We start from the raw sequence: 24,914 nt of genomic DNA, 5'->3' as shown, positions 1-24,914 counted from the left end.
CAGTTATTATGAAATTCTCTTATAATTCTGTCCTTTGCTATGGAATGAATAGTCTTTATTTCCCTAACTTCATTTTAATGAATGAATGATGTAAAAGATTTTCTTCACCCTCAAGGAGATAAACTTAATAGAAATGTAGAGGTGAAAGAATAATTGTAGCATCTAGACCAGCCTCCTAGTTTTATTACCTAGGTGGAGACCGATTTGATGGGTTTGCCTTAAACTTTCAGAATTGATTAATGACTCATCTTATATTTGCACCCAGAACTCTTCTAAACCAGCTCTGTTTCCTCTTTCCACTAATTCCACTGATTAAGAATATAACCTAAGAGAAATGAAAATGTACATCCACATAGAAGCTGGTACACACATGTTCATAGTAGCATTATTCATAATAGCCAAAAAGTGGAAACAACCCAAAATGTCCATCAACTGATGAATGGATAAACTAAATGTGTTATAATCATACAATGGAACTTTGTTGTTAATAAACCATAATGAAGTCCTGATGCATGCTCCAACATGGATGAACCTTGAAAACATTAGGCTAAAGGACACTAGTCACAGAGTAATGTATAACCTGTGATTCCATTTGTAATGTGGTATGTCCAGAATGGGCACATCTGTAGAGACGGAAAGGAGGGGAGGTTAGAGGGAGGGTGACAGCTGATAGGTATGGAATTTCTTGGGGGGGGCGGGTGGAGGAGATGAAAATGTTCTACAGTTCGATTGTGGTGATGGTTTTACAACCCTGGGAAAATATTAAAAAGCATTGAATTCTACACTTTAAGTGGACAGATAGTGTGATAATGTGGATTATATCTCAAAAAGCTGTTAAGTCTAAAGTTTTATAGCAGTCCAGGACTAGAGCTTAAGAGGGCATCATTATCGCAGACTGAGGTTACGGCAGTTCATATTGGTTCAGTCACTGTTGACTAAAGGTCAGTTTGTACCAAAGTGTATTTTGTAGAGCTTGACTCTTGAGATGTTATCAAATACTCCATGGAAGAGGGCCAAACGTATGTGGGAAACGCTGGTATAAACAATTTAACTCTTAGTGCAGGACTTCTCAAGAGACTTACGGATTTTAAGAAGGAGATAAACATAGAGTGACCTAACTTATTTATTATAGAACCCTTCCTCCTCAGTTAACCCTTCTGTTGAATTCAGAACACAGTACTGATGTATTTCTTAAGTATACATCTTTTAAAGTTATTAGCAAGGAAAATATATCCATTGAATATTTATAGCACTTTTTAAAAATTTATTGTTAAATTTATCTTCATGGCAGCTTTGTCAAGTAGGTACTGTTATCCCTCCCTCTGCCTCCTGTTTGCATATGAGGAAATGGAAGCTTCTAGAAGTTAAATAACCTTCTGTACTTAGAAAATGACAGAACCAAGACTCCTGACCACTCTAATCTCTCAGTCGTTCTGTTTTTCCACATTTAATTGGTTAAGTATGCTAATTTAAAATGCGTGGGCATATATTTTAGAAACATGTCCGTTCCAGATGGTTAAAAAAACAATTTCTAGTACTTACAAGCCTAAATGTGTTTTCTGTTCATTACATGTATTTATGTGTAACCCCTCTGACCTCATTTATGCCCGGTAAGATTTACACGAGATGCATTTTTCTCTTCTCTTCTCTTTTCAGCCATTACATTGTAAACTGCAAGTTGTGCCCACCTTTCTAATGATCTACACTGAATAATTTTCCCCTCATCATACTTAATTAGTTCACTTGAGTTATCTTTATGAATTTCTAGTTAGTGCAGAATTGTAAACAATCAAACATCATTCAGGTGCTCTCTGCAAGATTTGACTTTTTAGATGCAAAAGGTAGATTCTAGGTCATTTTAGATAATCCTATGAATAGCATAGGGTGTAACTCCTGAGGCCTACGAAGTCTTTTTATGGACGTAGCTGTATCTTGACATGAAAAAAATGTTAGTGTTTATTTAAAAATGGGTTTCATAAATGGTTTTTTTCATTTGGTATTTATTTCTCTGGTATTTATTATTCTAATTTCCCCTTTATTTCAAACAGGTTAAATATTAGTGTCATCAATGTGGTTGAAATTAAAAGACTTTGTGGATATGTTTTTATTATGTATTTTTATGCTACCCACTTTGTAACAGTGTATTCTAATTTTAGGACTTTTTAATTAAACAAATTTACTTTTATTTTGACAATACTTATCCGTAAGTTAATTGACATTGGTCTCTTTATGGCTTTCCATAAGGCCTTTCTGGAGCAATGCATTCTCAAGTGTTTCCTCACGCTCATTTTGGTAGGTGGCCACAACTGATACCTAGATTTGTGTGGCAATTTGTCTACCTGCTTGTGGAAGCTTCTGCTAGTGTTCTGGATCCCTGCATGTGGAATTAAGTTTTTTCCATGTTTTACAATGGAGTGGGCATGGATGTGTGGCATTGGGATTCCATTATATTTAAAGTTACATGAAAATTGTGGTGATTTGTGTTTTAATGCTGAAAAGCATTATCGCTTACCTCCATGGTCACGTTAGAATGTTAATAGCTTTTTTGATTATTTTTCTTGAGTTTGAATTCATAGTACTTTGACACCTTTTTGATAAACCAAACCATCTTACCACATTATTCCATGGAGTTTGGTTTTGCCTAACTGTATAGAAGTTTCGCTTTTTAGTGCTTTCTTAAAAAGTGATTTGTCAAAGCTTGTCAGTGCTTTGTTGTCTGTTATGAAACCCTTCTGTTTCCCTTGCAGTGTGCTTATTATTCTTTAATTCACTTGCTTCCTAGTGGCTTGTTTCTCCTGTTTTCTCATCAATCGTAATTTCAAAAAATTCGGCATTCTGATTAGGTTCATTGAGAAAAACTGCATTGTTATAAACAATAGGATTATAAGATTACTTTGGGCAGTATCCATAACATGACTTCCAGGGTTTTTTTTTTTTAAATAAAATATAGTCTGTGTAACATTTTTAGTAATAATTCCTGTGCCTTAAGTCAGCAAGTTGGTAAATTAAAATTTTTTTTAAATCAAATTCAGTGAATTACCATGTTTCTGATAGCATCATGCCAACAGTATTTCACTATTGTAATTGCTAGTATTCCTTAAAAGCACCATTATTGGCTCTTACTTTACCAGGACTTTTTCTAGAACATACATTCATAAGGTTCTGTTTTTAATCTTCACTAGCAGTAAGTAGTATACTGTTTTGCTACTACATGAGTTTCTTTTTAAATTTTTTTTAAGAGAGAGGGAGGCCGGGGCGGGGGTTGGGTGGAGAGAATCTTAAGCAGGCCCTGCTCAGAGCCCAAAGCCCGATGTGGGGCTCGATCTCACAATCCTGAGATCATGACCTGAGCCAAAGTCAGGATTCGGACACCTAACCTACTGAGCCACCCAGGCGCCCCTGCTACGTGAGCTTCTGTAATGCAGATTAGGTTATAAGTAATGCGTAAGTGGACGAATGACGACAGCATACCACATGTGTAGTGATTGTTGTTAACACACTGATTTCAGTGCAGTCTAGATCACAGCAGTAATTCACCCTACATCCATCTTTTCTAAGAATGCTTATTTCACTACCTTTTCAGTCTTTATGCATTTTGCCCTAATCTCTACAACTCAGGAGTCCTAACCTTAAACCCCTTATCCAAAGCGATCTATTTATCTTTCAAACAAGATATGGTGGTCCATATATTTCTTTTGGAATTGATGTATTAAGAACTTCACATGTTCTTTTAATTGTGTTAGTGGTTTTATTAGGGAAAGCCATCCCTCCCCTCCCCCCCCCGCCTTTTGGCCTTTGGTTACAAAGCTGTATAGGTTTTGAGAGGCCTGCTTCTAACTCTATTTCTCCTATAAGTCTCATTATCTTCAATGAACTATTTTTTAGAAGTTCTAAAATTTTTTTGTCAGGAACATACTTACTACGTTATAGCAGACAATTCAGTGGATAAACTTCAATTTTTGGCTATTTTACTGTATATAGCAAAACAAAACTAAAAGCAGAAATGTATATTAGTATACATGTGACTTGCATGATGATGGGCTTTAAATTTGACTGCTGTTTAGGCTTTTAATTACTTTGAGTTTTCTTGTGATTTCAAATGATAGCTTTATTAGTGTCATTCTGGTCATTGGGTTTCAGCAGAACAACATTTTATAGATTGTGTTACACTGTATAATGCTAAAACTTACTACTAACATTGTTAGCGTTTTGGAATTTAAAATGCCTTTGGTGTACAACTTAATGTTTTCAAGTGAAATCATTCTGTAGTGTGGTGTGAGGAGCAGAGCCTGCTCCTCTGTGTGTCAGTGATCAGCCCTTGCTTTTTCCTGTCAGCCGCGACCTTTGGCACCGCCTCCATGAGCATGCCCGCGGGCTTCGGGACTCCCGCTTCCTACAGTCTTCCCACCAGCTTCAGCGGCAGCTTCCAGCAGCCTGCCTTCCCAGCCCAAGCCGCTTTCCCTCAACAGACAGCTTTTTCTCAACAGCCCAATGGTAAGATCTAACACTTGGCTAGCTGTAAGTCCACTTCAGATACCCTTTATGTATCGTAATCTTGTATGTTTGGGCATAAAGGCTTGTCCAGAGAATGCTGTGGCACTGTCTGCTAAACGTTTACTGCGGAAATATAAAGGCCTTCCTTGATTTGGGCCTTAGAAAACTGAATGCTTTGGTAAGTTTTTGTGACCAGGTTATAGATTTAGGAGAAATCAGAGACTGTCTAAAGAATACCCCTTCTTAGAATCTCCTGTGTCTTGTCTTTTTTCTTTTTTTTTTTTTTTAAAGATTTATTTAATTATTTTAGAGAGAGACAGAGCCTGTGCATGAGTTGGGGGAGGGGCACAGGGAGAGAATCTTGAAGGGACTCTCTGCTAAGAGCGGAGCCCGAGGTGGTGCTCGATCTCAGACCCATGAGATTACGACCTGAGCTGTAATCAAGAGTCAGATACTAACCGGCTGAGCCACCCAGGCCCCCCCAACTCTCTTTCTTATTAATTTCTCTTGTATGTTTTAATATGCCTCTTGATTTTAAAAGAAAACTTTGTAGACCTTGAGTGTTTTTGTTTTGCATCAGAAAGCTGTTGTGGATCTGCTGTTTTGTATAAGTTATTTATTTATGTTGGAGACTTAGACTAATTTTCCAAATAGGTAACTGTATTGTGGTCAGAGTTTGTTACTGGTTCTAGAGGCCAGGGATTTTTTTTTACCCATTAAGCTTATTTGGTAAAGTTTGAAAGTCCATAGATTTGAAGATTATTCTTAAATTATAATTGTGTATGTATTTTTTAGTGTCTGTGGTTAGATAAAAATTTGGAAATAAGGTCCATGGCAGAGCCATAATGATGAAATATTTCCTAACAAATACTGTGTTGTTCACATGAAGCCATTGTGTTTTACTCACAGTCCGTCTCAGATAGTCACAAGTCATCTATTAGTTCAGACGTCAGCAGTTTACATAGCTGAGACAAATCAGAAGTAACCATTTCTGAGAAACTGTAGGAAAGCTCTGTTACGTGTGCCACAGGAAGTTTGTCTCTGGTATTTGAAAGAGCATGAGACCCAACAATTAAATACTGATATTTTACTATTGTTGCTCTGGTAGAAATTTCTCTGAAACTCCTTAGGAGGCTTTATAAGCATCAGATTGTCTCTGAAAGGTATGGGTTATAATTGGTGGTTCTCTTTTAACAAGGTGCAGGTTTTGCAGCATTTGGACAAACAAAGCCAGTGGTAACCCCTTTTGGTCAAGTTGCAGCTGCTGGAGTATCTAGTAATCCCTTTATGGTAAGTGAGTTGCAATTTTTTTTTTTTTTTAAGGTTTTATTCATTTGCGACACAGATACAGAGAGAGACAGCATGAGCAGAGGGAGAGGCAGAGGGAAAGGGAGAGGCAGGCTCCCCGCCAGGCAGGGAGCCTGATGTGGGGCTCCATCCCAGGATGCTGGGATCATGACCTGAGCCGAAGGCAGACGCTTAACCATCTGAGCCACCCAGGCGCCCCAGTGAGATGCAATTTTAAGCACTTTATAAGTTGTGTGTTATTTGCAAATTGGGAAAAGCAAGATGTGACTCTCCTAGATACTGTTTGCTATTCTACTGATGTGACAGTATAAAATTTTACATAGTGAGGCAGCCGTCACACATGATCCTTTTTTGACTTAGATGCACACATGCACACACACACACACATTAATCAGTTGCAAATCAAAGCATTGACAGTAAATGAGCTGTTTTATAGCATGAAACTTTTCTGTATTCTTGTCAAAATAGTGCTTTATGAAAAGCTATAGATTTAGTGAACTGTGTGAAAAGGGCTTGGAGTCAGAGATTTGGTTTGAATCGTAAATGCATTTTCTTAGATTGTGTTAGGACAATTATATGAAATAATGGATATTAAAGGCCATAACACAGTTTCTGACACCTAATAGTTTTATTATATTAGTTGCTAATAACGATAATGAATAAATAGGATTGCTAATAATTACAAAATAATTTCTAATTTGAATAGTTTCGTTAAATAAGATTTAATCAAAGTTTAATCTTTTCATATCTTGACACATATACCACTCTTACTTGTCTATTCATTGTCTTATGTTTTCCTTTAGACTGGTGCACCAACAGGACAGTTTCCAACAGGAAGCTCATCAACCAATCCTTTCTTATAGCCTTATATAGACACTTTACTGGAACGAACTTTTACGTGGTCGCATTACATCTCTCCGCCTCTTGCACTGTTGTCTTGTTTCACTGATCTGAGCTTTAAACACAAGAGAAGTCTTTAAAAAGCCTGCATTGTGTATCAAACACCAGGTAATATGTGCAAAACAGAGGGCTCCAGTAACAACTTGTAACCTGTGAATTGGCAGAAAAAGGTAGCGGTATCATGTATATTAAAAATTGGCTAATATTAAGTTATTGCAGATGCCACATTCATTATGCTGCAGTACTGTACATATTTTTCTTAGAAATTAGCTGTTTGTGCATATCAGTATTTGTAACTTTAACACATTGTTCTGTGAGAAATGTTACTGGGGAAATAGATCAGCCACTTCTAAGGTGCTGTCATATATCTTGGAATGAACGACCTAAAATCATTTTAACCATTGCTACTGCAAAGTTACAAAGTCAAAATTGGAAGGTTTTATTCATTCTTGAATTTTCCTTTCTAAAGAGCTCTTCTATTTATACATACCTAAATTCTTTAAAAATGTAGAGGGATACCTGTCTGCATAATAAAGCTGATCATGTTTTGCTACAGTTTGCAGGTGAAAAAAATAAATATTAGAAAATATGCTATTGTTTTTGTGTTCTTGCTGCAATGCCTTTACCAAAGTGGCCTTAAAATATGAGTAGTGAATTGAGAACATCTTGAATTCTTAAATTAGAGTTTCAGAAGACTTCTAGTGACTAACTTTTATGTCTAAAAGAAAAAATTTTATAAAAAAGGCCATGTAGAAAATTTATTAAAACTACTATGACTGCTATATTCAGGAATATGTCAGTGGTAAAGCATTTAAATGTAGCTTGTCAGATTCACCGTAATCCTTCTAATTTCTTTGCAACTTCTTAATTTTGTGAAAATTTGTATATATGAAGAATTTGCATGTATGTGTATTTACAAATTTTTTTAAGTATCTTGAATTCTCAGACTGCAGAAGTCCTATTTTAACTATTGATTTTTAAACAAAAATATTGTCTTTGAATGTATTGGAAGCAGACATGCATTAACTGTGACATGATTGCACCTCAGTTTTTTTTTTTCTTCCCCTTTGTTTGGACAAACTGATATTATTAAAATAGGACATTTATTTATGTTCATTTCTGGGGGAAACAAACTGGAACCCAGTGTTACCTTAAAGCTATAGAATACTTTGTTTAAAAAGGCAATGATACTAATGTTTAGTTTTATCTTTTTGTTAATAGATGAACTTGTTTAAAATATTTATGTACAGTAATGCCTCATTCATCAAGATGTAATCTAGCGGTCTCATCAGTACAGAACACAACTGAGAAACTTGGAATAATTCTTTTTTAAATGCCTTTGAGCAACCCACATAAGTCACAAGGTCTCTATATGTTTGTTTTTATGTGAAATTTTGATTATTGGATTTCCCAGCCCTAGCATATTAGCAGTTCAGAAGTGACGGTTTGGAAGGAGATAGAAAAACCATGAAAACCTGTCAACCATTTAGTGTAAGGACAGCCAGGCCAGCCTAGAGGACATCACTGTATTAGATCATGTTCTGATAATAGTCTGGTACTATGACTCTGTGTCATCAAGAAAAGGTAAAATTACATATACAAATGTAATACGTGTTTGGAAAGTTTTATCTTAAAATGATTAAACATTATTTTAAAGTTTTGGTATTAAAAGAAGTGAACATCAGTTTCTTCAAACATTTTATTTGTGTTGAATACCTTTTCCAGTGGTGACTACATGAGTTTTTACACAATCTTAAAGTCTGTGTAGTGTTCCAGACTTGGTAAAGCCTTGCTGTCCCATTGCATCTCCAGCTCAGTGTGTGGCTTATCTTAACTATTTTGATGAGCAAGAAGACTGGGAAATCTCTGCCCCTTTTTGAACATTATGCCTCTTCTCTTAATATTGAATGAATGCTGCAGAGGTCTAGATGTGTGGGTTGAAATACTACAGTTTGGGGGTCTCTCTCCAGCCCTTTTTTCATGGAGGGAATGCTTAAGAAATGTCTTTGAATTTCTGTGTTTTAGATTGTACAATTCATATGTACAAAGTTATACTATATAATTGTAGGCCATTACCCAAATAACCTACCAGGCTTTCCATCTAAGAAATAAGTAAATTAAACAGTTGTTATTAAAATAATTTTAAAGACTTTTTTTTTTTCTGGGTAAATCTTGAACTTTGTAAGTAAATGAGAACTCTTATTGACTTACCATAAATGAGTGCTTATAAAATCGAAATCCTTAGTTTAAAAAGTGATCCAGCTTTAATGTGGATTTAAATTCACTTCTGTTAGACTTTCATATTCAGATTTGCTTTTGGTTTTATATAGACCCATCAGAATTGTGTTGAGTACTGAAGAGGAGGACAAGGCTGAAGAACTCCAAATTTTCTGGCTTACTGGTTGAATCAGATCTTCTCTCCTGTCTTTGCTCTGGGAGGAGAATTTTCTTTTCTTTTAGAGTGGCAAACATTGTGATACAGTTTAAAGGCATATTTTATTCTCATTTTTGTGACAGTAGAGATTAGGCAATCACTTTCTTCCTTAAAATAATTCCTTTTGTAAATTTGAAGAAGCCTCTCAGTGCTTTACCTGTGCGTTGCCCTAGCCCCCAGCACACACCTTCTTTGGTACAGTTCCTGGAAGTTGGGAAAATGGAGAGAATGCTAACTGGCTGCTTTTGTATGGCAGCACTCACAGTTCTCAAACATTTCTTTTAAAAAAATTACTGAAGATACCCAAAGAGCTTTTGTTTATGTAGCTTGTATCTATCAGAAATTACTGTATTAGAAATTAATACTGAGATACTTAAAAAATGTGTTTATTCATTTAAATATAACAATAATAAACCCATTGCATGTTAACATAAATGCCATTTTTAAATAAAAACTAGCTGTCTTCCAAAAGCAGTTAATTAATGAGAAGAACATTGTTTTATGTTTTGCACATCTCTGTTGCACCTGGCCTGAGAAGCAGTGAGTTTCTCCTGCTCCTTTGGCGTCACAGTGATTTTTCTGTCACGTGGCATGCGGGCCCTGGGAAACTCCACTGTGTACTTGTGAACTCATGAGTGAGACAGACCTATAACATTTTAGTAGTAGTATGAAAATAGTTGTGACGCTTGGCTTTTGGGGACTCTCAGAGGTCCTCAGACCACACTTTGAAAACCACTGTGCTACACTTTAAATTTCTGTTTTCCAGAATAACAGTGTGTGGTTTTAGGGTAAACATAGTGCTCCTTGAACTTCCTGCTTGGTGGGAAAAGTGGAACGTTGAGTTGAAATGGCAAACATTTTTAATATTGTTTTCTGGATTTTCTATTTCTGTTTGAAATTGTTTTAATAATGATGACATTGGTGAATATGTCCTTCAAGGATGTTACCAGTTCTGATTCATGGTTATTGATGTTTATTTTGGAATCATTTACTATTCCGACCACTTTGAAATTGTATCATCGTTTAATAGCTATCAAATAACTATTTTAAAAATGAAAAAATGCTTTGCTGAAGAGTTCAAAATGAATAGTTTATTCTCTCTCATGTTTATAGTTAATAATTTTAGCTATAGTTAAAGGATTTTTTTTAATGAAAAGTGGATTCCTCTAACAAAAAATCACTACCCTCCAGGAAGTCCGCTATTACAATTTAAAGGAATGTGTTTACTTCTTTAGAAAGAGGTTTCCTATGGTTTTCCCACCAGTGGCTTTTTATACCTTGTTCATCTTTAAAGAGAGCACTTGCTGTTGCTTCTCATTTAAACAGAATGCTTCGAAATTCTTTTGAAGTGACTTTAAAAGATAGTTTACAATAATTAGTCACCACAAACTCTGGCTTTGTTATTGCTAATTGTTGGCATATTGTAAAATAGGCTTTTTTGAGCTAATACTCCATTTCCATCCCCAGGCGGGCCCTGTGCCTTGCTTCTTGGGCCTTCTTCGTCTGTGTGTTGTGCTCCTTCACTGAACTTGTGTTCACAATGACTCACCTCATCTTTGGTCTCCACCAACAGTCTCAGACTTCTATCAGAAAATTAATCTCTAGGAGACTGTTGTGAAGATACGTTTTTTAAAAAGTAACTTCAAAGTATGTGGTGGTATTATGGGGTGTGATTTATTAAGCCCTTTAAATGTAGGAGAAACTTACTAAGTGCTTTTCATGTATTATACAATCCTTAAAGTGGATGCATACTTTAAGGATGAAAGAAGGCAAGGCATAGGGAGGCTAAGCAATGACAGAGCTTTTGCTCTGGAGAGCGAATATTTCATTGTTGGATTGAAGGCCTGTCACATTTATGTGTAAGTAGCCCTTTAAAAAAAGTCTTTTAAAATTCCAGAAGAGTTACTTTCTGTATCCCGTATACCTAATAAAACTTAGTTATTTGAGTTCCATTCATAATTTGATGAAATCAATACAGTTTATTCACTAGGCTTTTATTTAAACTTTACAAGTTAATTAATGGGGTAATTAGTGGACCTTGTTTTAAACTAAAGAAGCATCTGAAGTGGGGCGCCTGGGTGGCTCAGTCGTTAAGCGTCTGCCTTCGGCTCAGGTCGTGATCCCAGGGTCCTGGGATCGAGCCCCACATCGGGCTCCCTGCACCGCGGGGAAGCCTGCTTCTTCCTCTCCTACTCCCCCTGCTTGTGTTCCCTCTCTCACTATGTCTCTCTCTGTCAAATAATAAATAAAATCTTTAAAAAAAAAAAAAAAAAGAAGCATCTGAAGTGTTACAATGATCCCTATTTTGTGAGAAACATTCCATCTTTTATTGATACGGTTTGTGCCCTAGGTGGTTTTAAAATTTACTTTCTAAAGGATGCCATTATTAAAATTTGTCTTAAGTTAGCCTATTATATGAAATTCATCCTCATTAGTTAAATTTTCCTTTGTATATTTTAGAACATTATAATGTCATTAATTAACATTTTGCATTGTATATTTGAACAAGTGAATATATGACCAAGATGTAATTCTTAGTGTTGTGCCGATGAGACTTTTTCTCTCACGAAAAAGTGCCCTGTTTGGTACTGCTTACTGATATATGTGGTGTAGATACCCTCACAATGGCTGATGTCACCTATCAATCTGATGTCATTAAACTTGGAATTAGAAAGAGATGTGCACCAGGCTCCCAAGCCTTTGCAAGCCAACTCCAGTGCAGCGCTCACAATTCTACAACTTGTTCATTAAATTTATTGGTGACTGTATCCAATATTTGAAGAGCCTTTTGTTTATGTTGTTAATTCAGCAAGCATTTGGACACTAATTCACTTTAATAAGTGGACGGGGCATGGTGATACTTAATCTGGAAAGACTTAAGTATTGTGAACCCTGGTATTAAAAAGTCCAGTTATTGTGCTAATGATAAGGCTTGCACAGTCATGACATATACCCTGAATTCTGTCTGCAGTTTTTTGTTTGACCAGCACAGTGTTTTAAGAACTTGGATTTTTGAATAGTTTTAAAGCATGCACACTTAAGGTGGCCACTGGCCTCCTACTCCCAATTTTCTTAGCCTCAAACATTCAAATGTATTTTAAGACCTTCGAGTTGGTAAATCCCGTGTCTGGGTAAGAGGGTTCTTATGAAACCTCATTGTTCTGATTTTGGAGTCCTGGAAGATTTGAATGTATGGTATTAATTTCCAGTGAAGACTTCTGCTAAGAATGTGTTTCTTTTCAAACTTTTGGCATCTGTATATTCTGTTTATTTTCTAGCCCTGCATAAGAATTCAATGTGTGTTAAAATATTATGTTTTTGGAATCTGTGCTTGTCCAACTCAAAGGGCTGTGGAGTTTAATGAAAAGAGAAATCTTGTGGCTCAGGCTCTTGTAAAAAGGAAAAGTGATCTTGGATAAAATATTTTAATTAGTGATTAAAATGCCCATTTAAGTTAATTTTGTCATTGGTTCTCTAGAATCTTGACTAGGTGTCATCCAAGTCACAGTTCAGTCAATGAGGTTAAGATTTAAACTCTAAATTCTCAATATTTTCCCTTAATCTTGAGAGAGGGAGAGGAAGCACACACCCAAGGAGCCTTCTAATTTTGACTAAATGACCATTAAATAAATGGCAGCAAAGGATTGTAAACTGATGTTATACAGTTAATGTTTCATAGAATGCTGTGGGTACAGTCAGGTTTTTTAAAGACTTTAACATTTTTTATGTGTTATAAAACATGCTTATGATTTTTAAAAATTATGCAATATATAAAGGGTATAAAGTGAAAAATTACATCTCGTCTCCTTCCTGTGACTTCATTCCCGCACCCCAGGGGAATATAGTTTCTTGTATTCTTGTATAGTTTTTCAGAAATGTTATCGTTTATTTCATATGCCTCTGTATACATATATAGTCCTCTTGCTGTCCTCCTTTATTTTAAATGTACAATTTTGTAACTTGGTTCTTTTTATTTAATTTGGTTTTCTTTACATAGTAGCACGTCCAGCTCTAACTCATTATTTTAATGGCTACAGGATTTCATTATATGGATGTCCCTTTTGAAGAGTATTTGTATAGATTTTTCTACTAAAAACATTAAAAATTGAGAATGTCCTTATGCATATGTGAAGATAAGTCTTGACCCTGCCTGACTGGAAACTCAATAAAGCAGACCTCATTCAACTTTGAGGCTCACCAGCTGTTTATTATCTTATGCTTCCATTTAGGAAATTCTTTCAGTTAAGGGGCAGGGGAATCCTTCAAATCGACTATCTTAAGATATTTGAAGAATCCTGTGCTTTTTAATTGAACTTTGAAGGTTTTCAGTCAGTCATTGAAAGGTGGTGCAAGTTCATACCCATTTTGCACTTTAATTTTTCCATTGTCCCTACCCATGACTCTGGAAGTTTCTAAAAGTGCTTTGGGGTGATTTTCTATTACTACTTGCTGGTGTTGCACCTTTCCTTATCGACATTAGCTTAGAATATACACCTTATATTTAAAAAGAAACGGTATAGATTTACTACAGTAAAATATTTTGGCACAACCATGTATTTTATTCTTCAAAATTAGTTCCCTTTGCCTTAGAAAAGATTTGGATAATAACTTAAAAGTTGTGATTCTTACTCCTCAAAAGACTAGGCAGAGTCCAGAGAATTTTTTAACGTGCATTTACCATTAGTCAAGACAGGATGTGCTTCATGGGATGGTTTTTGTATGAGGACTGATATCCCCTGCTACTAGCTGATAGCGGGGGTCCTGTAGCACCTTCAGGCTAAGTGCAGGGAGGGAAAGGACTTGCCGAGAAGTCTGAAAGAAAGGAGGAAACCTTTTTAGCCAGAAAGACAGGTCTTGGAAGATGTGTTTATTAATATGCCAACATTTATGAAGACAAATCTTAATGCAGGGGGTGGTTTTAGGTGTTGGGCCGAAAACCTACAGGCTGATTTCAGTATTCATCTCTAAAACCATTTAGTATAGTAGATAAACTTGGTTGAGTTATTGTTCATTGTAAAATATTGTTGGAAGAATTTTTTCAAAATAAAGACTCCTCAATTTGTGTACCATTTGAGAGTAGCCTCTTCAATTGTCACATAACATTATGTATTTTCTGTAAAGCAGCTCATGCATCTACTTCCAACTTAATCTTTTCTATTCCATTAATTATACATTAATAACGTTTCTCACTTTTTTGTCTTTTTACATTACGAAACATGTTTTTTAAAAGCACGTGTTTTTACTGAGTTTCCAATACTGATTTTTTTTTTTTTTAAAGATTTTATTTATTTATTTGACAGAGAGAGACACAGCGAGAGAGGGAACACAGGCAGGGGGAGTGGGAGAGGGAGAAGCAGGCTCCCCGCAGAGCAGGGAGCCCGATGCGGGACTCGATCCCAGGACCCTGGGATCATGACCTGAGCTGAAGGCAGTCGCTTAACCAACTGAGCCACCCAGGCGCCCCTGATTTTTTTTTTTTTTGCCCCTAAAAGATGACATTTTTTTCTTGAAATACATGTTAATGTTGTTTGGTTTTAAGATAGATTTATTGTAATTGGCTTTTACCCATTCTATTACCTATAGAAATTTAACAGATAAATCGTGAACTACTGCCTGGTTCTTTATACCCCAGTCTTTGTGGTAGCTGTCACTATTATTTGTAACCATCATGATTATTCTGTACATTTCTGTTTAAATTATTTTCATTAATAATCATCACCAGAACCCAGAAGAAAATTTACTTTCCTTAGAATCCTTATTTCCACCATGACTACCAATATCACCTTCCCTTCTCCCAGGGGAAAACTAATGTTTATTTTAGTCTCATTTAATGAGAAAGGGTTAAAATTCTTTTTTTCCTCCCCCTGCCCCCTTAAATGGTATGCTAACAATTTTTACTGAACTTGTTTGGGGGTCTGGAAAAAGAACTTAAGAGTCAAATTTCCTGCATCAAATTTCAGATTATATTTCCATGAAGTTATCACAGTTCTGTTAACGGGCCTTCAGGCCTGTAATGTAGATCCTTCCAGTTCCTCAACCTTAAGATGAGACCTCTTCCAAATGGTGAAGTATGATTCCCCTCAGCCATTAGAATACATGTTTAAATTAGATAGTAATTAGCCTTGGGAATTAAAATCAAGTGTTTCACAATAATAGCTCAAAATTGGTGTTTTTGTAGATCAAAAATACCAGGTGTCAACATCATACAGTTTAGTATTTTGGCCACTATTTGTTAATTACCAATTTTGTGACTTGCATCTCATGTAATTGCTATTATTTAATAGTCACAACAACTGTTTGCAGGCAGTATTTGTGACAGAAAAGTTGACATTTAGATGTTTTTATTTGGCCAAGATTATAGTTATTTAGTAAGTGGCAGAAGTAGAATTCTGTCTTACTTTAAAATTCATCCTCTCCTATATTCATACTTTGAAGCTTCTAGTTCCAGCAGTTTTAATAAGAGTGAGTTTTTTGAAAAAACAACCTATTTCACAAACATTAATGGAAGTGAAAAAAAGTCTTACCCTAAGTGATCTAGTTTTGGATGTTTTCCCCCTCCGTATTTGCTTCTTGCGCATAGCAGATCTTGCATTGTGATCATAGCCAGTTAGTTAATTTTTGAGATACTTTCCCCACATAACTATGTTCTTCCAAACTGGAAATACATTTACAGTTTTTTTCTGCTTGTAAAAATAATATGCTTATTATAAAGAATCTGAAAATACAGAAAATTACTTTTTAAAAAAACTATACTATTGTGTAGATATATTGTAAGTACTTCTGGACTCTGTCCCATATATAAGTAAATACAGGGATCTCTTCCAGAGTGGAATCATGCTGTGCTCACTATTTTGTAACCTTTTCCTCAATATATCATGGGTTTCTTTCAATTTCAAACATAGATCTACATTCTCTGCCAATGATGTTTCATTATGTGGGGTTTGCATCCCTATGGTGAACATTGAGATTGCTTCTAATTTTTCAGCATCAGAATTTTTACTTACCCCTTTACACACTTAGGGTTTGGCATCAGGTTTTCTTAGAACTGTTGAGTGAACAGTGTATATCTTGGTCATTTATCATTTTTCATAATTTAATGTAAATTGAGTACCTCGCTGTGTATAACCTTTCATGTGTGTTAGGTCTTGGAATAAATTCTTATAAAATCACACAAATGGTTTATAAGGATTAACATTGTATCCTCTCAACTAAACTGCTGTGTAAAAGGATTGATTTAATTTTTACAAATGCCAAAAAGATAAGTGACCCATTTTTACCTTAATATCCGGTTGCCAGAGGGAATTCTTTTTAATGATTGCTTTAATTTAAGGGATATGAAATAATGCCTTATCATATGTTCCTTTATTTGATTACTGAAGTTGATTTTTCTCATGATTTCCTAGCTGCATTTTCTCACTTACGGATTGTTTCAAGAGTTAATGTGAAAATATTAATTAGGTCACCTAAATTTATATCTTTATTGACATTCTATATTTGGGGATTATAGAGATACAAAGGAGAACCTTTCTAAAGCTAATGACGTCATTTAGGATGAATAACCTCATCTGTAATGGGATTTCAAATCTAGAAAACTAAGATTCCTTCTAGTTTCATAATTTATTTATTTTTTTTAATCAGAAAAGGATTACTTCTGGGGCACCTGGGTGGCTCAATCGGTTAAGCTCCTGCCTTTGGCTCAGGTCATGATCCCAGGGTCCTGGGATTGAGCCCTGTATCAGGCTCCCGGCGCAGTGGGGAGCCTGCTTCTTTCTCTTCCCGTCCCCCTCCCCCCGCTCATGTTCTCTCTCTCCCAATAAATGAATAAAATCTTAAAAAAAAAAAAAAGGATTACTTCTTCAGATCCCCTAGTTGAACTGGCCATTATGCAGGCTCACAAGTTCATCTTTTCTCCCTTGCCTGTGTTTGCTACATGCAGAAATGGCTATTTTGCCGGATGTATTAGTTTCACTGTGGTGTCTGGATGTAGGTGTTGATTTTGTGCCTGGAATTTGATGGGCCTTGGGTCTAGACTGCTGTTTTTACCAGTTCTGCAAGTTTCTTGATCATTCTGTCTTTGTCATCTCTGCTGTATGCTCTTTTGCAGTAACTTTTAAGGTTTTTAAGATTTTGGAAGAACTAAAATTCTGTGTAATTCTAGAAGAATTTTGAACATTGTTTTTTTACAATTATAAAATTTCAGACTATATTTCCATGAAGTTATCACAGAAGGATATTGTGTATTTATGGAATACATTAGTTATGATTTTGGAACAGTATGGTACCTTTCAAGCCTTATTTTCAGTTACTGTACATATTTGGGTAGCTCTCTCAAAGAAGTGAGGAATTGCCACATCTTCCAGATTAAGATATCTAACATCCTAAATAAACTATGGGAATTTCAGAAGAGAGAAACTTGCAAGTCCTGGGCCATTCAGAAACGTCCAATATTTTGAGTTTCTCCTATTTAGAAATAATATCTTTAAAATGCATAACAATTTTGACTTTTTAAGTAATGTTTGAGAACTACCCATGTAAAAGAAATTACACTAAATGCTTTATGTTCTTGTCATAGTAGCCGCCATTTAGTATTATTTTGGTGCCACTTTGCTAAATAATTTTTAAACATTTTCTATAATCCTCACAACCTTTTATGTAGGAATGATTTGTATTTTACCAGACAAAACAGGCTTGGAGATGGTTTACTTGCTCAGGTAAAGTGGATGGCAGAACTGAGCTTTGAACCCAGCTGTAACTTGAAGCAGTTACTCAGAACCACTTTACTATCACCTGAAGGAACTGACCATCTAGACCTGGGGGATGGGGATGGGGGCTGAGGGATGCATCAGTCCAAATCAAGGGCAGGGAAAGGGGGCTCTGGAGAGTAGGAAAGATCTCAACCCTGCCTAATGTAGACTTAACAAAGGAGTGGTAGCCTTGAAAGAATAGGATTTAAGACAGCACTAAGGATGAGCAGAAGCGGAGGGAAGCAGGAGGAAAAGGAATTTGTGTTGTGGGTACTCCATAATGATGGAAAAGCAGCTGTTAGAAACACTTGGACCTGTTTTCCCCCAAGACATTAGAGCATTAGATTAAAGGGTGATGTACATGTAGAAATACTTGTTGCAAATACTTCCCTTTGCAAAGTAGTATTAATTTGGACTTCTCTACAAACATCTATATTGCACCCATTGCGTTAAAGATGATCATGGTCATTTGCTACTCAAGAGTGTGGTCTGAGGCCCTATAGTCTGGATGTTGCCTAGGAGCTTGTTAGCCGTGCAGAATCTTACCCACTGGTAGTAAGTCAGCATCTGCATTTTAACAAATCTCAGGTGATTTGTACACATTGAAAAGATCGAGATGCGCTGATTTTGGTCCTATCTATGTTAGAGAAATAATGTTTGTATCTAGCTTTTTAAATCTGGATAAATTTGTTATGCTAAAATTGCCCTAGAGAATCTTAAGAAGGTAGTTTTTATTAAGAAAACCCAAAGAAATGATGTAAAAGCACATTTGTATTCAGTTCCCTTCTCAGTTTTAAATGTTTCTAGGAATTAGGAGTCAGTGCAGGGGGTATTTTATTTATTGGAAAAAGAATTAGTAAAGACATGGCAGTGTTGACTTCCTAACACATAAAGGCATTAGGTGATGTTGTAACAGGAAGGTGTGCGTGAAAGAGGTAAGCCTTTCTCTTCAGAGGCTATTGTGGAAGAGGGGAGTTTGAAGGACGGGTTTCACGGTCACCGCTCACCGAAGCCAGTCACTGGAAAGCTAAGGAGGCTCTGCAGATGACAGAACAGAAGTAGCTAAGGACACCAGAGGTGTTTCTTGGTAGTGACCGCGGAACCACGCCATCCACACTGAGGCAGTTGGCTCAGAAGAATAGTGAAGGAGAAGAGGATGATCCTAGGGGTGGCCCAAGCACTGGACTCTGGCAGAAGAGGGGCAGTGGTTCCTATGATGATTTCAAAGAAGTGATGTTACATTTTTCTTCATGGACCCCAATCATTTACCTTTGAACATTGGAAAGCAGTAGCTCTATTATTTGCATTTTTACAAAAAGTAAAATCTGTTTATTGAAGAAAACTTTAAAAGAGCCGCTCGCCTTCAGAGAATAACCTCATCACCCCAAGATCACCAGTATCAACCTTTTGGTGTAGAGTTTTCCCAATTATAATTGTGTTTTGTGGGTTTTTTTTTTTTGGTATACAATTCATGTAAATATTGTATCTACTTTTACATTTTAATAATAGAAAAGTACTCTTCCCCATCATTAGTGATATATAGAGTCATTTTTAATGATGGAGATACCGGTTTCTTTAGTTGGACCATAAATTACTAGTTCTGTAGGTTGGGGATCTGCACCCTTTTCTTAAAATGACCAGATAGAACATATTTAGACTTTGCAGGCCATGTGGTCTCTGTCCCAACTACTGGGCACTGCCTCAGCAGAACAAAAGCCGTGCTATGGAAATGGGTGAGCTGGGCTGCGTGCGAGCGACACTGGACTTAAAAAGCCAGGCCAGCAGGCTACACCGCCCACTGCCCCAGTGAACCTTGAGGCTGTTCGTGTTCTCTAATCAGGAACCAACTTTCAGCGTCTTTGCTCAACTGCAGTTCCAAAAATTAATCTCTGGAATGGATATTGGAGGATGACTATATTCCAAATAGGAAAAATGTTCCTTTACTAAACAATTAAGAAACATACTAAGGATGTGAATAGGCAAATCCCCTTCCCCCCCCTCCCGCAAAAGGAACTAGAACCAGCAAATAAGACTTGGGAAAATAGCTTCTCCAGCAGTTTAAATACAATTTAGACAATGAGATACCATCTTCTGCTTATAATAATACTAAAGACTACTTAAAAATTCCCCATCAGTAAAGATCAAGCAAAATGAACATTCACATCCTGATGTCAGAGTATAAACTTAGTAAAATCTCTTGGGAGGCGTTTGGTAATATGAAGCAAGACTCTTGAAAAGATCAATCCCAGTGTGAGCCGATTCCTGGAAATTTTTCAAAAGGTAACACTATATGTACACACAGATTTATGTATAAAGATATTTATTAAAATATTTGTACTAATGCAAACTGGAATGTTTAGTAAATTATTGCATATCTATGTTATGGAATACAATTTAGGTATTTAAAATCTTGTTTTCCCAATATTGACATGTGGTTCAGTATATGTATATAAACTGTCTTAGTTCAGGCTAATACAACTGACCTTTTTTTAATTGCTTATCATTGGAAAAAGTCATGTGGCCAGTTTACAAGTGAAGAGCTGAACAGGTGACTGGATATCATGGCTGTTGAGAAATTTTTCCTATAATAAAATCTAAGTATATTTGGCACTTTTTTTGTTACTATCTATTGAAAAGTTGGTAGAGCTTTTAGCACATCTGTCTTATCTTTTTATGATAACTATGGCTAGAACTGAATTCCCTAAATACCAATTTATAAAAAATTATTGAACTTGAAAGAACAAAAATAAGCTTGTATGTGAATTCTAAACATGCATTTCCAACTTGGTATAACATAATGTGTACAACATTCCTTTTTGTACTTTCAACTGTTTGGAGCAACTCTTAAAGCTCAACAATAAGAAAGACAACCCAGCTAAAAAATGGGCAAAAGATCTGAGCATACATTTCTCCAGTGAATATATGCAAATGGCCAGTAAAGCACATGGAAAAAATGTTCATCAGTCATTAGGGATATACAAATCAAATCCACAATGAGAAGCCACTTCACATCTACTGGGTTGGCTCTGATAAAAAAGATGAATAATAGCAAGTGTTAGCGAGGATGTGGAGAAAGCAGAACCCTCATATACTGCTGGTGGGAATTTAAGATGATGCAGTACCTTTGGAAAACAGTTTTTAACAGTTCCTCAGAAAAGTTCAACATCGTTACTATATGACCCAGCAATTCCACTGCTTGGTATATACCCAAGAGAAACCAAAACATGTCTACACAAAAACTTGCACACGAATGTTTGTAGCAGCATTATTCATAATAGCCAGAAAGTAGGTACTGCCCAAATATTCATAAACTGATAAACGGTTAAATAAAATGTGGGATAACCAGACAGTATGGAAATATTTTTCAGCCATAGGAAGGAATGAAGTACTGATTTATGCTGTAACATGGATGGATCTTGGAAACATGCTAAGTGAAATACAGGAGATACAAAAGGCCACCTATTTATGATTCATTTAGATGAAGCGTTTGGAACAGGCAAATCTATAGAGACAGAGAGTAGACTAGGGTTACCAGGGCTGGGAGGAGGGAGGAATGGGAAAGGAAATGACCACTCATGGGTGGAGTTTCTTTCTGGAGTGAGAAAAATGTTCTGACATTAAATAGTGAATGTTATGAATATACTAAAAACCATTGAATTATATCCTTTAAAAGATAAATGTTAATGGCAACTGAATTACATCTCAAAAATTGAAAAAACAAAAACCCTATGGAGGGATAAGTTATTCAAACACTTAAATTAGCTTCCCTTAATGGACTAGAGGACTTCATCTGAATCCATCGCACCAAATCAATGCCTAAAGGCACTGTTTTTTTTTTCTTTGAGCAATTAAACAAGTGAACTAAATACATACGTTATCCTAAATTGAATTCCTTTGACTCATTTCCCCAGGGATGATAAAATTGGGTCCCTATGACTCATTTCCAGTGATGATGTGGCTGCTTCCCTCCTAGAGTGGGTTTAGCCCTCAGCCACTTAACCAAATATGCACTTGCTCAAGTGATGTGGTATGAACAGCCTAGTCCTAATGGATTATGTCCCAGCACTTTGTTGATGATAATTCTAAGATTTCACATAGGACACCAGGATAGCATGGGATGAAGAAACTGGATGGGATGTTTCTGCAGTGAAAGCAGCCGACTGTCACCATGTTGGATGTGGGTTGAGACGCAGTGGGAGGAGGAAGAGAAGGTACAAGTGGCAGTGAGAGAAAAAGGGTGGACCAGCCCAGGTGCGGATGGAACATGGTCCTGTCCCCAGTTTAGAAAGACCCTGATACTTAACTTTTCTCTGCTACTTTTAAAGGGATAGAGCATTGACATTGCTCAAGTCAAGAAAAAGTTCAGCTGTCCTCATATAGATCTTGATAAATCAGTTCTCCTTACCCAAAAAGAATGAACAATGCCAGTAGTTACTGCTAAGATATACAAAGACATCTAGTCATCCCCACTGCCATTTGCCCTTGTATGTCCAGCAACCCACCGTTCCCGTGACTCTGTTGGTGTTTGCAGCGAGGTAACTAGGAGCGGGGGCTATAGAATCCCTGAAATCTGGATGCTAGCTCCACTCCTCAGAAAGCCCTGCCCCCTTGGCAGCTTATTTAATGTCCTTGAATGTTTCTCCATTTGTAAAATGTGGATCGTGATGTTGATCTTTTAGGATTGTCATCAGAATTAAATTAGATTGACGAATGTGTATGCTCCACAGGGGTTAACTGTTATTTTATCTTCATTATTATCATCACGGCTCTAGTTTCAAGTTTTTGCTTGTTCAGAGTCTAAATTTCTTTTAGGTCTGGCCTAATTTTTAAGAATAAAATTTGGGTCTATATGCTTCTGTTTTTAAATTACAATTCTAGCATCACCTCCTTAACCTCTCATCAGGAAAAGAAATTTAATTGAAATAAATCCACATATTAATTGTATGCATCAAATTAATAAGAATGAGATCTTCAATTCAGATGAAATAAAAACTTCTTTTACACTCTCTAGGCAAATGAGTAATTCCCTAAATAAGTATGTATCTGAGAAAGACTGTCTAGTTAAAACGGACGATTCTGAATTATTTAAGAGCTCACAGGACCCTCAGGAGAGTTGGAGCCAATGTTTCCAAGGGACGAAATGGCTGTTCAGAGAGGATTGGTGACTCATCGATAGGGAGACAGCCGACCAGCGATACAGACAAAACCAGATTCCCACTCAGTGCTCATTCCAAGGCACGCGTTCCCATGTTAAGGAAAAGACAAAGAGTGATAGTGGCCACTTGCCCTTAGGGTTTGCTCTTTCCCTTGTCTCTGCAGTTCCCTGTTTGAGCTCGCTGGTGGACGTCTTCCCTGTCTCAAGCCCCCCAGACCCACTCCAGTTCATCAACCTTGCAACACCCAGGCTCTCTCCCAACCTGCAGTTCAAAAGGCTTCATAGAGCTGCCAGTGGTGCTCCTTGCCTCCTGCACCGTATTCCTACAGTCTTCTGAACAATTACAGAGCTGGTTATTTCTGGGTAAAAATACTCAGCCCCATACCCTGTGGCTCCTCTCATGAAGAAGTGTTTGATGCGATTTTGGTCTTACCTGCTGGCTCCTGGTGGGTTAGCAATGTTGCCCAACACCTGTTTTATGTTCCATTCAATGGCTCTTAGTTTCTAATTCTTTGTTCTGTGTCAGAATAACTCAAAGGGAAAAGAATATTCACTAACATCCTTCTTGAAAAATAGTTAAAAGCCATTTTGAAGACGTTGGGTCCTGGGGAATTAGGTGTGTCGCTTTGTTCTTGTCTTGGTCCTGCTGGCAAAACTTTGTATCCCGGGATCAAGAGGCTGGTGAATGAACTGAACACTGGCCCCTGGGGCTGGTGTGGCTGGGTGCACGTGGCCCGAAGGTGTGGACTGGGTGAGAGGCAGCCGGAAGAAAGTCTTCTTTCTGGAGGCTGAGTTTCCAGCCCATTGAAAACCAGTCGAGACACGTGGATAGAGGGTGTTATGCAATAGCTGCAAAGATTAGACATTTTAGGTACTTCATTCTAAAGGTTTTCTTTTTATTGCCTATTTGGCTTGTATTTTTTTTTTTTTGGTAGCTCAAGTTTTGCTTGTATCTAATTACACATTTTTGTAACAAACAAAAGCCACAATAACAATAAAACTTGAGATTAATTGGGGTCTCGTTTTAATGTGTTTTTAAAAGAGTATTAGCATAATCTTATTATAGCATGTATTTTAAAAAGCCATGTCTGCTTTTCAGATGACTCTACTCTCTGAGTTTCCCTCATCCACTTTGGTTCCCTCCCAGAAGCTTGGTAGACCCCAGAGGCCACTGGAACATTCCTTACGCAAACCACTGATTTTCATTTGAATGAGATTTGTTGTATTGTTGTTATGGGGCTTTCCCTTCTCTGCTGCTTTAGATGATGTACCTTCTGGAAGAGTGTTTCAGTTTAAAATATTTCTAGATGATACAACGGTGCTTTGGGTGTGAGGCTTTGCTCCTTTTCTGGGGTGTTTTCTGTGAAACAGACCTTTGGCCAGAAGCTTCCTGACCTGGCCGAATTGTGTACTTTAACGAGAAGGGAAGTGTCAGGTCTCCTGTGCCTGACCCGCACGCCCCACATAAGACACGTTCAATATCCATCACCACTGGCCTTGTAAATGGCTGTAAATGGATTGTTGGTGGTGTGACCACCTGGTGTCATCCCCTGCAAAGAGGGTGAAGTCATTCATTCCTCAAATATTAATCGATGCCTTATACAGTGAAAGGGCCTGGGAATGCAGCACCAAACAAATGGTTCCTGCCCCCAAGAACTTCAAGGTCTTGTAAACAGGCACGTGCATGACTGCATCCATGTCCCAGTAAGATCGTGGAAAAGGCAGGTGGCCGCCCGGGGGAAGGAGCCACACAGAGCTTCCTTCTGTTTATTCAGTGGGCATTACTGGCCTCACACTGCCATGAGCCCAGGAACACAGCCCTGAGAGGGCAGAGAAGCAGACAGAGTTCAACTCTCAGCGGGAGAGAGAGAGAGAAATA

General features: G+C 37.0%; 1 protein-coding gene across 7 annotated transcripts in view; it reads left to right on the top strand.

The window, feature by feature from the left end:
- The window catches only part of AGFG1 (ArfGAP with FG repeats 1), a 79,986-nt gene extending 65,784 nt beyond the window's left edge, over nucleotides 1-14,202 (top strand). For 3 of the 7 annotated variants that reach the window (XM_081813467.1, XM_081813463.1, XM_081813462.1), the window contains 4 exons: nucleotides 2,245-2,292; nucleotides 4,336-4,494; nucleotides 5,693-5,784; nucleotides 6,606-14,202. In XM_081813467.1, coding sequence (XP_081669593.1) covers nucleotides 2,245-2,292; nucleotides 4,336-4,494; nucleotides 5,693-5,784; nucleotides 6,606-6,665 — 359 coding nt within the window. In that variant the 3' untranslated portion in view covers nucleotides 6,666-14,202. The remainder of the gene's footprint in view (nucleotides 1-2,244; nucleotides 2,293-4,335; nucleotides 4,495-5,692; nucleotides 5,785-6,605) is intronic. The other 4 variants (XM_081813468.1, XM_081813465.1, XM_081813464.1 and 1 more) reach the window with 3 other exon arrangements.
- Nucleotides 14,203-24,914: the final 10,712 nt, after the last annotated feature.

Source organism: Leptonychotes weddellii, chromosome 3, assembly GCF_054177405.1.
Source record: "Leptonychotes weddellii isolate Sample4059 chromosome 3, ASM5417740v2, whole genome shotgun sequence".
NCBI classification, from domain to species: Eukaryota; Metazoa; Chordata; class Mammalia; order Carnivora; family Phocidae; genus Leptonychotes; species Leptonychotes weddellii.
Note: the sequence above shows the minus strand (reverse complement) of the source record. Positions and strands in the feature narration are given on the sequence as shown.